This window comes from Musca autumnalis, unplaced genomic scaffold (genome assembly GCF_047663935.1).
Source record: "Musca autumnalis isolate F117 unplaced genomic scaffold, ASM4766393v1 scaffold_2, whole genome shotgun sequence".
NCBI lineage: Eukaryota > Metazoa > Arthropoda > Insecta > Diptera > Muscidae > Musca > Musca autumnalis.
Genome location: NW_027411755.1, coordinates 26,730,698 through 26,745,312, shown reverse-complemented (window position 1 = coordinate 26,745,312; position 14,615 = coordinate 26,730,698). Strand labels below are relative to the sequence as shown.

General features: G+C 28.0%; 2 protein-coding genes across 3 annotated transcripts in view; one reads left to right on the top strand and one right to left on the bottom strand.

Moving 5' to 3' along the window:
- Nucleotides 1-635: 635 nt before the first annotated feature.
- The window catches only part of Ir40a (Ionotropic receptor 40a), a 283,859-nt gene continuing 269,879 nt past the window's right edge, over nucleotides 636-14,615 (bottom strand). For both annotated transcript variants that reach the window (XM_073967326.1, XM_073967325.1), the window contains exons 8-10: nucleotides 1,539-1,635; nucleotides 1,132-1,472; nucleotides 636-988 (exon numbers count right to left, since the gene is read on the bottom strand). In XM_073967326.1, the coding sequence (XP_073823427.1) occupies nucleotides 840-988; nucleotides 1,132-1,472; nucleotides 1,539-1,635 (587 nt within the window). In that variant the 3' untranslated portion in view covers nucleotides 636-839. The remainder of the gene's footprint in view (nucleotides 989-1,131; nucleotides 1,473-1,538; nucleotides 1,636-14,615) is intronic.
- The window catches only part of LOC141393817 (uncharacterized), a 270,846-nt gene continuing 265,292 nt past the window's right edge, over nucleotides 9,062-14,615 (top strand). Inside the window, exon 1 of the mRNA XM_073967323.1 lies at nucleotides 9,062-13,161. The gene's annotated coding sequence lies outside the window, so the exon portion shown is untranslated. The remainder of the gene's footprint in view (nucleotides 13,162-14,615) is intronic.

Genomic DNA, 14,615 nt, shown 5'->3' with positions numbered 1-14,615 from the left:
AATAAATTTTAAAATTTTTTTTTAATAATTCAATTGTTCAGTTTAAATTAAAAGCAAAACAAGAAAGTTATACAAAGAAATTATCAACAAAAGAAATATTTGGAACGTGAGAAATTCTTTCCCAACCACTTATGAAAGTCAATTTGCAAATTTGTTTCCACCATTTCCTCAAAATCCAACAAAAAAAAAACGCTTTTAACTCAAGTACTTCACATTGCTGTTATTCTTTCCCATAACTCTAAGCAAATGCCATTCATTGCTTTGGGGAAGTATTTCTCGCTTTATTGTTGTTTATCTTTGTTTATTGATCGCATTTTATTAGCGATAAACAACAAGTATCATCATTGCCATATTCGTAATAACAACAAATCAAATTAGTTGATCTTACGATAAAATTCATTAAACGAAGAACATGGGTTTAAACAATTTCTTCTTTTCATTCTTCTTTAGCGCGCTAACATTGATAGGCCAATCATGTTATGGACACAGACATCCACACTCACTTGTTACCAATTTATGATATTCTAATGGCCGTGGAGGTCTACTCCATGACCATGCTGTCTGTGTACAGATGAATATGAAATTAAAGAAAGTTTTCTTCTCAAGACTTTTGTGTAGAAATTACACTCAGCGAGTTCCAAAGCAAATTTCTTCAACACTTAAAGCTTTATTTTTAAGAATGAAGCATAAAGACAATGAAACTACAAACTACATACATATATAAATATATTTTTGGGGTGCTACAAATAATGCATAATTATTTGCTTAATCATTGTTTATGGCCAAGAATGAGTATGCCACACAATCAGCCAAGCAAAAAGAACGCTGAAGCTGATGGATTATTTCCAGATACGCAACACCAACAAACGAAAACATTTCCAAATATATTTTCTCAAGCCTTTGGAAATTTTATGCAAATTATTTTTACACACTCTGATTAGAGATGAATTCATGCCATGACAAAAGAGTTCGAGGAAAAGCGTTAGACCTAGAAATAAGAACAATAAAAAAATAAAGAAATGGAAAGAAAAAAAGCAAAAATAGTTAGGTGGAAGAAACTCTAAAAGAAAAGTGTATATCTTAATGAGCAACAAGTAGCAGGTTCCAGCTATGCTCTGCCTTCCTACTTACCTGCCAAAGTATAGCCCACAATGAGCACAATAAAGGCACCCTGCAGCATACGCAAATTCAACGGCTGTATTATTGTCGTGGCAACCTGCGGCTTCTTCATTTCAGCATTATCAGCACTATTGCCTTGGGATTCGTTTGGGTTGTTGGTTTCATCTCCCAGTGATGACATCTCTGCGGGATCCTGTTGATGAGATTTCAGGTTCTTATTCAGTTTACTGTTGCTGTTATTCTTGTTGCTGTTTTTATTCTTTTTCATGTCTTTGCTTATCATGCGTGACTGTATTTCGTACTCAGCTGTGGTCATTTTGTCAAGGATGCCACCTTCAAAAAGATGAATGAGGCTGAAACAAATTAAGGAAATGAACGTGGATATTATGGGTCAAGGATGTTTGTGTGCAAACGCTTACACATTATTTAAACTATCCAAAAAGGGACAACCAATTTGCACGGCAACAGCTGAGTAGCGGGTATAGAGTTTGTGACTCAATTGAAAGGTCTTGGAGCCTGGAATGAAAAAATGCTTATATTTTAAGGGGTTTTTAATAAATATTTTTTTTTTTCAATAAACGTGGATATTTTTAAAAAATATATTTTTCAAATTAACGTGGATGTTTTAAAACATATTTTTAATTAACGTGGATTTTTTAAAAAATATTTTTATAATAAACGTGGATTTTTTTTTAAATATATTTTTCTAATTAACGTGGATTTTTTAAAAAATATTTTAATAATTAACGTAGATTTTTAAAAAAAAAATTATTTTATTATTAACGTGGATTTTTTAAAAAATATTTTAATAATTAACGTAGATTTAAAAAAAAAAAAATATTTTAATAATTAACGTAGATTTTTAAAAAAAAATTATTTTATTATTAACGTGGATTTTTAAAAAAATATTTTTAAAAATTCACGTTTACATTTTTTTAATCTTCGTTTTTTAAATTATTTTGTTAAAAATATTTTTAAAACTCTACGTTTATAAAAAAATAAATCCAAAAATATTTTTAAAACTCTACGTTTATAAAAAAATAAATCCAAAAATATTTTTAAAAAATCAAAATTTAAAAATACGTTTCTAAAAAAATATTTTTAAAAAATTATGATCAAAATTTAAAACTTAAACAAATTATTATGAAATAATTTAAAAAAACTCACATCTAAAATCAAAATTTAATAATCCGTTTTTAAAAAAATATTGTTAAAAAATTATGATCAAAATTTAAAACTTAAACAAATTATTCTAAAATAATTTTAAAAAATTCACGTTCTAAACATTTAAAAATCCGTTTTTAAAAAAAAAATATGATCAGAATTTAAAACTTAAACAAATTATTATAAAATAATTTTAAAAAACTCACATCTAAAATCAAAATTTTAAAATCCGTTGTAAAAAATATTTTTAAAAAATTATGATCAAATTTAGAAACTTAAACAAATTATTACAACATAATTTTAGAAAATTCACGTTCTCAAAAAAAAAAAAATTAAAAATCCGTTAAAAAATATATTTAAACAATTATGATCAAATTTAGAAACTTAAACAAATTATTCTAAAATAATTTTAAAAAATTCAATTCTAAACATTTAAAAATATTAAAAAAAATATGATCAGAATTTAAAACTTAAACAAATTATTATAAAATAATTTTAAAAAATTCACGTTCTCAAAAAAAAAAAAAATAAATCCACTACCCACCCACATTTAAAATCAAAATTTAAAAATCCGTTTTAAAAAAAAAATATTTTTAAAAAATTATAATCAAAATTTAAAATTTAAACAACTTATTATAAAATGTTTTTAAACAAGTAAAAAAGTATCAGTCGGCTTTGCCGACAGAGATATACCCTCAGCCTGTGCAAATTGAAACACTTTTTTCACAAAAAACATGTGTATTTAGGGGGTTTTAAAATTTTGGTCGTATGAACCGACAAAAATGTTGATTAGGATTAAAGTTCAAAAATTTTGCGGAAAAGGTACTTAAAGGAATGGACCCACATAGACCATGGGGGGTATCATAGGGGGTTTTTACAACCTTCGGGCTTTGTTCTCAAGAAGTATGTACTTGCCCCTGAAACAACTTTACCAACTTCAACAAAAATCAAAGTGATTCAATAGCAGGTCTAAAGTGAACTTATCCAAAATGTTGTGTGGGAGGTACGGGATGGAGTGGACAAATATAGTCCATATTCGAACCTGATCTATATCTGGTAGATATTATGAGAATGTGTAAAGTATGGACCAAATCAGTCACTCCCATCAAGAGTTATCGTGCGCACAATTTTTTCGAACATTTTTGAACTTTTGTGGGGTAGATACCTGAAGGAGTGGACCGATATGGCTTATCTACGAACTTAAAGTAAGTTTGGAAACAATATTACGAAGGCCAAATTTTGGCCGGAATTTCCGTTCGAAAATTATCTTGCGCTTCCACCCATAAACATGGTGTCATAGGGTTTGTTTTTCAACTTTCAGGCTATTTTTTCAGGAAGTATGGACTTGCCCCTCAGGAAACTTGTACCCTCGTATAGGGGACAGTGAATACAAGATGTTACAACAAAAACCAAGTCGATTCGAGAGCAGGTCCTAAACTGAACTTTTCCGAAATTTTGTGTGGGAGGCACTCGAAGGAGTTCACCGATTGAGTGCATATTGGAACCTCATCTAAGTCTGGTAGAAATTTCATATTGTGCAAAGTATGGACCAAATCGGTTACTCCCTTCAAGAGTTATCGTACGCACAAATTTTCCGAACATTTTCGAACTTTTGTGGGGGAGGTACCGGAAGGAGTGGACCGATATCATCCATCTTTGAACTTGAACTAAGTTTGAACAAAATGTTACGAAAGCCAAATTTTGGACCGAATCGGCAGATCCGTTCGAGAATTATCTTGCGCTCCAACCACTACACACGGTGTCATAGAGTTTTTTGTGATTTTCAGGCAATTTTCTCAGGACGTATGGACTTGCCACTAATGAAACTTACAGCGTCGTATAGAGGACAGCGAACACAACTTGCGTAAACAAAAATCAAAGCGATTCGAGACCAGGTCCTAAACTGAACTTTTCCGAAATTTTGTGTGGGAGGTACCCAAAGGAGTAGACCGATTGAGTCCATATTGGAACCTCATCTAAGTTTGTTAGAAATTACACGATGTGCAAGTATGGACCAAATCGGTTATTCCTTTCGAGAGTTATCGTGCGCACAAGTTTTGCGACAATTTTTGAACATTTGTGGGGGAGGTACCTGAAGGAGTGGACCTATATAGCCCATCTTCGAACTTAAATCGAATCTGGACAAAATATTTCGATACCCAAACCGAATCGATTGAACCGAATCGATTGATCCGTTCGAGAGTTATCGTGCGCACCAGCCAGCCAGACAGACAGACAGACGGACTAGATCTACTCAAAATTGTCTGAAACGGATATCGTACAAACATACTTGGGGTCTAAAACCATTATTTCGATGAGGCACATTTTTGGTCGTATCAAAGTGTAAATACCCTCTTTAGCCTAAAGACTGAGGGTATAAAAATTCACGTTCTCAAAAAATTAAATCCACTGCACACCCACATTTTTTTTTGCAAAAATATTTAAAAATGCTTACAAAAAGTATTAAAAAATACTTCTAAAAATTCGATTTTAAATAAAAAATAATTCTAAAAAACAGACGTTCGTTAAAAAATATTTTTACATATTAATTAAAAATATGTTTAAAAAATCATTAAAAAACATTCTTAAAAAATTATTAAAAAAATATTTCAAAAAAATTATTAAAAAGTATTTTTAAAAAATTATTAAAAAATATTTTTAAAAAATTATTAAAAAATATTTTTTTAAATAATTCAAATCCACGTTTATTTTAAAAATATATAAAAAATATTTTTTAAAAATCCACGTTTATATTAAAAATATTTTTTAAAAATATATAAAAAATATTTTTTTATATAAAAAATATTTTTAAAAATCCACGTTATTATAAAAATATTTTTTAAAAATCCACGTTAATTATATAATATTTTTTTTTTAAATCCACCTTAATTATAAAAATATTTTTTTTAAATAATCCACGTTTATTATAAAAATATTTTTTAAAATATATAAAAAATATTTTTTAAAAATCCACGTTAATTATAAAAATATTTTTTAAATAATTCACGTTTATTATAAAAATATTTTTTAAATAATTCACGTTTATTATAAAAATATTTTTTTAAAAGATTACGTTTATTATAAAAATATTTTTTAAAAGTTTACGTTTATTATAAAAATATTTTTTAAAAATCCACGTTAAATATAAAAATATTTTTTAAAAAATCCACGTTTATTATAAAAACATTTTTTAAAAAAACCACGTTAATTATAAAATATCTTTTTTTAAAAATCCACGTTAATTATAAAAATATTTTACATCTTTGTGTTTATTTCAGCTTTAGTCCATATTTTGTTGTATTCAAGCATTTGAATAACAACAAAATGTTTTACAGTGGATATGAAATTGATTAGTTGCGGGCGGAGGGTCGGGAATACTATAGTTTCAGTTGTCACCAAACAACTTCATCAGTTCCCTTTTCCGCCGACTCTGTATCGATAAACAGGTCAATAAGCCCATCCAGCAAATTAAACAAAATGAGAAATTTGCTATATGGCCCTAAAACTGATTACCCTACAATTTGAGTCGAACTAAAGAATTTTATATCCACCACTGTTTTTATGTCGTCTTTGCATTGCAAAGAATACGAACATAGTGTGTTGCTTCAATAAGCGGGAGTAAAACAACGAGAAAGTTGTTGTTTTTGCATTACGCATTGATCAATTTCATATCCACTGTAAAACATTTTGTTGTTATTCAAATGCTTGAATACAACAAAATATGGACTAAAGCTGAAATAAACACAAAGATGTAAAATTCTGCAGTCCAACAATAAAAAACGCCAACAACAATAATAGGCATCAGCACGGCCTTGTTGATCAATGCGTAATGCAAAAACAACAACTTTCTCGTTGTTTTACCCCCGCTTATTGAAGCAACACACTATGTTCGTATTCTTTGCAATGCAAAGACGACATAAAAACAGTGGTGGATATAAAATTCTTTAGTTCGACTCAAATTGTAGGGTAATCAGTTTTAGGGCCATATAGCAAATTTCTCATTTTGTTTAATTTGCTGGATGGGCTTATTGACCTGTTTATCGATACAGAGTCGGCGGAAAAGGGAACTGATGAAGTTGCTTGGTGACAACTGAAACTATAGTATTCCCGACCCTCCGCCCGCAACTAATCAATTTCATATCCACTGTAAAACATTTTGTTGTTATTCAAATGCTTGAATACAACACAATATGGACTAAAGCTGAAATAAACACAAAGATGTAAAATTCTGCAGTCCAACAATAAAAAACGCCAACAACAATAATAGGCATCAGCACGGCCTTGTTGATCAATGCGTAATGCAAAAACAACAACTTTCTCGTTGTTTTACCCCCGCTTATTGAAGCAACACACTATGTTCGTATTCTTTGCAATGCAAAGACGACATAAAAACAGTGGTGGATATAAAATTCTTTAGTTCGACTCAAATTGTAGGGTAATCAGTTTTAGGGCCATATAGCAAATTTCTCATTTTGTTTAATTTGCTGGATGGGCTTATTGACCTGTTTATCGATACAGAGTCGGCGGAAAAGGGAACTGATGAAGTTGCTTGGTGACAACTGAAACTATAGTATTCCCGACCCTCCGCCCGCAACTAATCAATTTCATATCCACTGTAAAACATTTTGTTGTTATTCAAATGCTTGAATACAACAAAATATGGACTAAAGCTGAAATAAACACAAAGATGTAAAATTCTGCAGTCCAACAATAAAAAACGCCAACAATAAAAATATTTTTTTAAATAATCCACGTTTATTATAAAAATATTTTTTAAATAATCTGCGTTTATTATAAAAATATTTTTTAAGTAATCCACGTTTATTATAAAAATATTTTTTTAAATAATCCACGATTATTATAAAAATATTTTTTAAAAATATATAAAAAATATTTTTTTAAAAATCCACGTTAATTATAAAAATATTTTTTAAATAATCCACATTTATTATAAAAATATTTTTTAAATAATCCACGTTTATTATAACAATATTTTTTAAATAATCCACGTTTATTATAAAAATATTTTTTAAAAATATATAAAAAATATTTTTTAAAAATCCACGTTAATTATAAAAATGTTTTTTTAAAAAATCCACGTTTATTATAAAAACATTTTTTAAAAAATCCACTTTCATTATAAAAACATTTTTAAAAAACCAAGTTAATTATAAAAATATTTGTTAAAAATCCACGTTAATTATAAAATATCTTTTTTTAAAAATTCACGTTAATTATAAAAATATTTTTTTAAATAATCCACGTTTATTATAAAAATATTTTTTAAATAATCTGCGTTTATTATAAAATTATTTTTAAGTAATCCAAGTTTATTATAAAAATATTTTTTAAATAGTCCACGTTTATTATAAAAATATTTTTTAAAAATATTTTTTAAAAATCCACGTTAATTATAAAAATATTATTTAAATAATCCACGTTTATTATAAAAATATTTTTTAAATAATCCACGTTTATTATAAAAATATTTTTTAAAAATATGTAAAAAATATTTTTTAAATAATCCACGTTTATTATAAAAATATTTTTTAAAAATATATAAAAAATATTTTTTAAAAATCCACGTTAATTATAAAAATATTTTTTTAATAATCCACGTTTATTATAAAAATATTTTTTAAAAAAAATCCACGTTCATTATAAAAACATTTTTTAAAAAAACATGTTAATTATGAACATATTTTTAAAAAAAAACACGTTAATTATAAAAATATTTTTTAAAAATCCACGTTAATTATGAAATATATTTTTTTTTAAATCCACGTTAATTATAAAATATTTTTTTTTTAAAAATCCACGTTAATTATAAAAACATTTTTTTTAAATAATCGACGTTTATTATAAAAATATTTTTTAAGTAATCCACGTTTATTATAAAAATATTTTTTAAAAATCCAAGTTAATTATAAAATATTTTTTTAAAAAATCCCCCTTTATTATAAAAATATTTTTTTAAAAAATCCCCCTTTATTATAAAAATATTTTTTAAATAACCCACGTTTATTATACAAATATTTTTTAAATAATCCACGTTTATTATAAAAATATTTTGTAAATAATCCACGTTTATTTTATTGTAGTAAAAAAAATCAGCTTAATCTCGGGTTTTGTTTCGCGTTTAAACGAATTCATCGGTTACGTTTATTAGATAGATAGATAGATTAATTTTATTTTGTTTCATTCATAAATACAATTCATATATGTAACATATTTTATATATGTAGTTATTTTAGTATATATTCTGAAGATAACAAAATAGAATAGAATATTTTGACAATAACTTTTATAGTTGTCTGTCTACATACATTTTAATATGCTGTTAAAAATATATTGATATTAATTGAATTCATTTACTTGTAATTATACAGTATTTCATAAACATTTTAAAATTGTTCCTCAATTATACGATTTCTATATTTTAAAGCGTTCCTGACATATTTATACAGATTTTCCCATTTATTTTCAATACATCCGTTTAATATGTTTATTAGTTCTTCCTCTTGTAAATATGCATTTCCCAAATACTTTATTCTGAGTTCTTTTAATATTGGACACTTAGCCATAAAATGTTGCATATTCTCAACTTCTCTAGTGTTGCAAAGCGTGCATTGCTTCCTTTCTTCATTTCCATAATGGCTTCCATTCAAGGGTAGTACATCGGCTCTAGTTCTCATTATAACGGAAATTTTATCTATGTTCCATATATTTTCCATGTATTCTGTTCCAATTTCTGGATTTAGGAAACGATAGAACCTTGTTTCGCTTGCGTTTGCTTTTTCTCTTTTTTGTATATAGCTTTGACTTTTGAGCAAGTTTAACATGGAGTTAGTTTTATTTACCCAATCGCGTGATGTTATGTCTATATTTGATATATGTATGTTCACTTTCTCTGCCAAAGTTGTAATGGCTTTCGCCCAGAATATTCCTTTCTCCCATGCTTTAATTGTTAGAGCGTGGGGTAAGCGCTTTGCTTCATATTTATAAATGGTCTTGGAAATATAGTCCAAGTGCAATTTTAATGTATAAAAATGATTATCTGGTATATCCGTTTCTAGTGATAAAATATAACTTGGAAGTGAGTCCGGTAGCTTTAATATTCTTTTTAGGAAGTACCTCTGCAGTTTATCTACCTCATCAAACCATCCGAAACCCCATACTTGTGATGCATAGGACTGTGTTGTTTTGCACACGCTTTGAAAGATTCTCCATTTTGACACCAACGATATTTTAGAATTTTTTAAAAAAGTTGACCAAGTTGCATTAATACATACTTTTGATTTAAGATTTCTTTTTTCAACGTGCTTTGTAAAGGACATTTTAGGTGTTAAGTTTACGCCCAGATAACAATAATCATTCACTATTTCAATTTCTTGATTTCGATATTGCCATCTTTCGTTTGCAGATATTCGACCACCATTTCGAAAAACCATTATCTTAGATTTATCTAGATTGACCACCATATTCCATCTCATGCAATAGCTTTCGAGATTCTGTATCATTTTCTGAAGTACTTCTCTTTCATCAGCCAGAATGACTATGTCGTCCGCATACAGGAGAACCCGAACGTTTAATTCATCAATTATTAATCCTCCTTGCAGCGAATCATGCAGATCGTTCAGATATAGGGCAAACAATAAAGGTGATAGTAAACAACCTTGTCGCACTCCTGTATAAGTGTTGAAATGTTCTGATACCTCTTTTCCAGTCCATACCACTGACTTTGTGTTTTTATAGATATTTTCAATGAGTTTAACAATTTTATTTGATATGCCCATATTATGAAGCTTGTATATCAATAGTTTTCGGGATATCATGTCGAAAGCAGCTGAAAAATCGACGAAGAAAGCGTAAACCTTTTTCTTTTCATTAAGCTTAATATGGACAATAGTGGCTAAGTTATAAATATTATCTGCAGTGGAGTATCCCGATCTAAACCCTGCTTGAAATTCATTTAGAATTGTGTTTTCTTCTACCCACAGCTTTAGCCTTTTATTAATGATTCCCATTAGAATTTTGGCTGACGAATTCATAAATGAAATTCCTCTGTAATTATTCGGTGTGTTATGGTCTCCTTTTTTGTGAATGGGGAATATGACAGTTTCCTCTAGTGTGTTGTCCATCTGCGCACTATTAAAAATTTGGTTATACTGGTATGCTAATTCAACCAAAAACTCATGGGAAGCATGTTTAAAAAACTCATACGGCACCCTGTCAACTCCTGGAGCCTTGTTATCCTTAGTGGTCTTTAAAATATCTTTTATTTCGGCTACCTCGATATCTCTGTCTAGCCTGTCATCAGATAGAAATGGAGCTGCATAGTGGATATCTTTTGCAAACTGTTCTTTGTTCAATAGCATGTCAAAGTAACATTTAAATTCATCGGCTGATATATTTTCCCCAATTTTGAGGTCTTGCCCTCTTATCTCTTTTGCAACACTCCACCACTGCTTGGCATCTGCCGTATTATATAGTTTTTCCTCCAGCTCTCTCTCATATTCCTTTTTTCTATCTTTGCAAATTTTTTTGTATGATTTGACAGCTTCTGTATAATTCATTTTATCTATATAGTTGTTGGTTTTTCTGTACACATTTAGTAACTTGAAGGACTTGTTTCGGGCTTTCTGACAGTTATAATTAAACCAGTTTGACTTGTACGTTTTGGATTCTGTAGGATTATTTGGTTTTGTCGCCGAATTGTGTATAATGTTTATAAGATCCTGTAGATTATTTACATTGGCGTCACGTTTTGCTATTTGCAGATTTATATTCAGCTTTTCTTGAAAGTCCTCTCTTTGTTTCTTCCATTGCAATTTTGGCAACAAATTTAGTGGCCTCACTTTTCTCTGACATTTAGATGTTTCCAATTCTATTTTGATAGGTAAATGATCCGACCATATTTTTTCTTCTACTTCGAATCTTTTCACCATTTGTAGACCCTCATATGAAACCGCAGCTATGTCATTTACAGAGCTACCTATTGTACTAACAAAGGTAAAATGTCCTGTTTCATCACCTGTTGTTCTGCCGTTTAGGATAACCAACCCGTTGTCGTCACAGAATTCTACAAACTGCTTGCCCTTTATGTTTACTACTGTGTCATTGGATGCTCTAACTTCTTTTCCTGCTATGAATTCTCTCAATAAGCAGCTTTCTAAATTTTGTTGCAGATTTCCTATTCTGACGTTCATATCTCCCACCAGTAATATTTTGCTTTCTTTAAAGTCTTTTACTGTTTCTTTAACCTTTTCAAATTCGGGTGACCAGTTATCCCCTCTTATGTACACAGGAACAAACAGAAAAACCATTTCGGTTATTATTTTAATTACAATTAGATCGTTTTCTTGTAGAATATCGTGAAGTATTCCTATGTTATGTAACTCTCTTTTTATTCCGCAAAGCATACCACCACTTGCTCGACCGAACGCCTGTGTTCTCTCTGCCTTCTGCCAGTATAAATAGAAGCCACTGAAATATTTTGACCATCCATCCATTTCATTTTCTACGATATGAGTCTCACTCAATGCAAAAATGTCGAAGCTCCTAACATATTGAAAGAACTCAGAGTAGAGGTATTTGCTTTTAAGACCGTGTATATTATATGATAGTATTTTAATATTTTTCTTATCTATTGTACTGAAATTACTACTTGATGATAAAGGAATTTTAGGGATATTTAGTTTTTTGTGTTCAAAGAGTTTTTTAGAATATTATATTTAAGGTTTAGATTAAAATCATCTCCGTATAGATCTAACAGAGTTTTTACCGCATCACTAGTACCACATAACAGTTTTTTCGCTGAGTTCCACCTAAACCACTTGTTTTCAATCCTAATCCTGTCATCTCGGACTTTCACTTGGTACTTATTGCTGAAATTTAGCAGTTGTCTTCTCATCTTTAACATTACTGCCTTATCAAGCCTGCGCTCCGCATTAAGGTCCCGCTCTATGTAGATTTGAGTGCCTTTTAAGCTACCGGTTTTACCAAGAATCCGTTCTGCATCGCTTTCGGCAACAAATTCGACTAAAACTGCTGATAGTCCCTTCCTTTGGTACAAGGATTTTACGGTTGTGACTCTTGTATCCATTTCCAATTTTAGGCTTTCCAAGAAAAATTTTTGCACTTCATAAACAGTTGCTTGCTGAGGGCTAAGGCCTCTTATAATTAACTTTCTTCCTTTAGTGCTGTTCTCCAGATCCGTCAGACGCCGCTTTATCATACTATTTTCTTCTTTCAAAAGTTCCATATCATGCCTCAAGTCATCGTTAGTCGCTTTCAATTGGTTTACTTCTTCGCTAAGGGTTGCTATTTTCCCCAATACTTCCTCATTACACTCTTTGATAATTGCTCTTAGGCTAGCAACACTTAAATCACCGACTTTTTGCTCACTGCTCATCTTGAAAAGTTTTGTGTTGTTCTTTTCTTCTCCTTCTGGAGACAACTGGCAAGCTTTCCTTTTTTCCAGTTTGTTTAAATATATTCCTGTGAGCCACTGTTAATTTCAAATTAACGGATAGACTATCTTTTTCTGTCTCTTCAAGTTATGTTTGTGTAAACACGGCCTTTTTATGGTGACTTCATCAATGACAGCAGTCAGCTGTTTTATGTTTTTATTTTTGTTAGTTTATCAACATAACGCGCACCGGTTAACATAAAATTTTTTGTTGTGCAATTTTTGTGAAAAATGTTAATCAATTTTAATATTTGTTTTAATCGTTTTTTTGTTAAATTTCGCACTTCTACGATCTCTTTTAATATCTCCGTGTCGATTTATCACATACAATGGAACGGAATGGTTTTTCGCGAGTAACTTTTTGTGTTGCCTATCAAAAGATCACTTTTCCGGAGCACACTCACAGCGTACGTATATTTCTAACAGCGGCCAGCGTTTATTCTTGAGTTCTGGTCGTCATGAAATTGGGGAAGAGTTCTTTGTTTCAATACAAAGAACTAAGAGAACTGATGAGTCCAAGTGGCGTTGGACGAAACTAGTATTCTTTGCCTTTCCCGAAATTAAATCAATTTTAACTACATCCCACTTTAAATAAAACTTGTTGTTTTAAAATTTAAAAACAACAACAAACAAACATCTCAACAATACTGCCAAAAGTGAATCTAATAATCCACGTTTATTATAAAAATATTTTTTAAATAATCCACGTTTATTATAAAAATATTTTTTAAATAATCCACGTTTATTATAAAAATATTTTTTACATAATCCACGTTTATTATAAAAATATTTTTTAAATAATCCACGTTTATTTTAAAAATATTTTTTAAATAATCCACGTTTATTTTAAAAATATTTTTTAAATAATCCACGTTTATTTTAAAAATATTTTTTAAATAATCCACGTTTATTTTAAAAACATTTTTTAAATAATCCACGTTTATTATAAAAATATTTTTTTAAATAATCCACGTTTATTATAAAAATATTTTTTTAAATAATCCACGTTTATTATAAAAATATTTTTTAAATAATCCACGTTTATTATAAAAATATTTTTTAAATAATCCACGTTTATTATAAAAATATTTTTTAAATAATCCACGTTTATTATAAAAATATTTTGTAAATAATCCACGTTTATTATAAAAATATTTTGTAAATAATCCACGTTTATTATAAAAATATTTTTTAAATAATCCACGTTTATTATAAAAATATTTTTTAAATAATCCACGTTTATTATAAAAATATTTTTTAAATAATCCACGTTTATTATAAAAATATTTTTTTAAATAATCCACGTTTATTATAAAAATATTTTTTAAATAATCCACATTTATTATAAAAATATTTTTTTAAATAATCCACGTTTATTATAAAAATATTTTTTAAATAATCCACGTTTATTATAAAAATATTTTTGGAAAGATTTACCTTAATTAATGAAATATAATTTAAGAAAAACCACGTAAGTTTTAAAAATATTTTATATATTAAAAATCCACGTCAATTATAAAAATATTTCATTAAAAAGTACATGTTAATTATAATTAATTTTTTTAAAAAAATCACGTTAATTATAAAAACAATTTTTTAAAAAATCTACGTTAGTTATAAACATATTTCTTAAAAAAATTCACTTTAATTACAAAAATATTTTTAAAAACGTTGATTATAATTTTTTTAAAAAATCCACGTTAATTATAAAAAGTAAATAATGTCCACCTTAATTATAAAATTAATTTGAAAATAAAATATTTTTATAATTAACGTGGATTTTTAAAAAAAAAATTATAATCAACGTTTTTAAAAATATTTTTGTAATTAAAGTGAATTTTTTTAAGAAATATGTTTATAA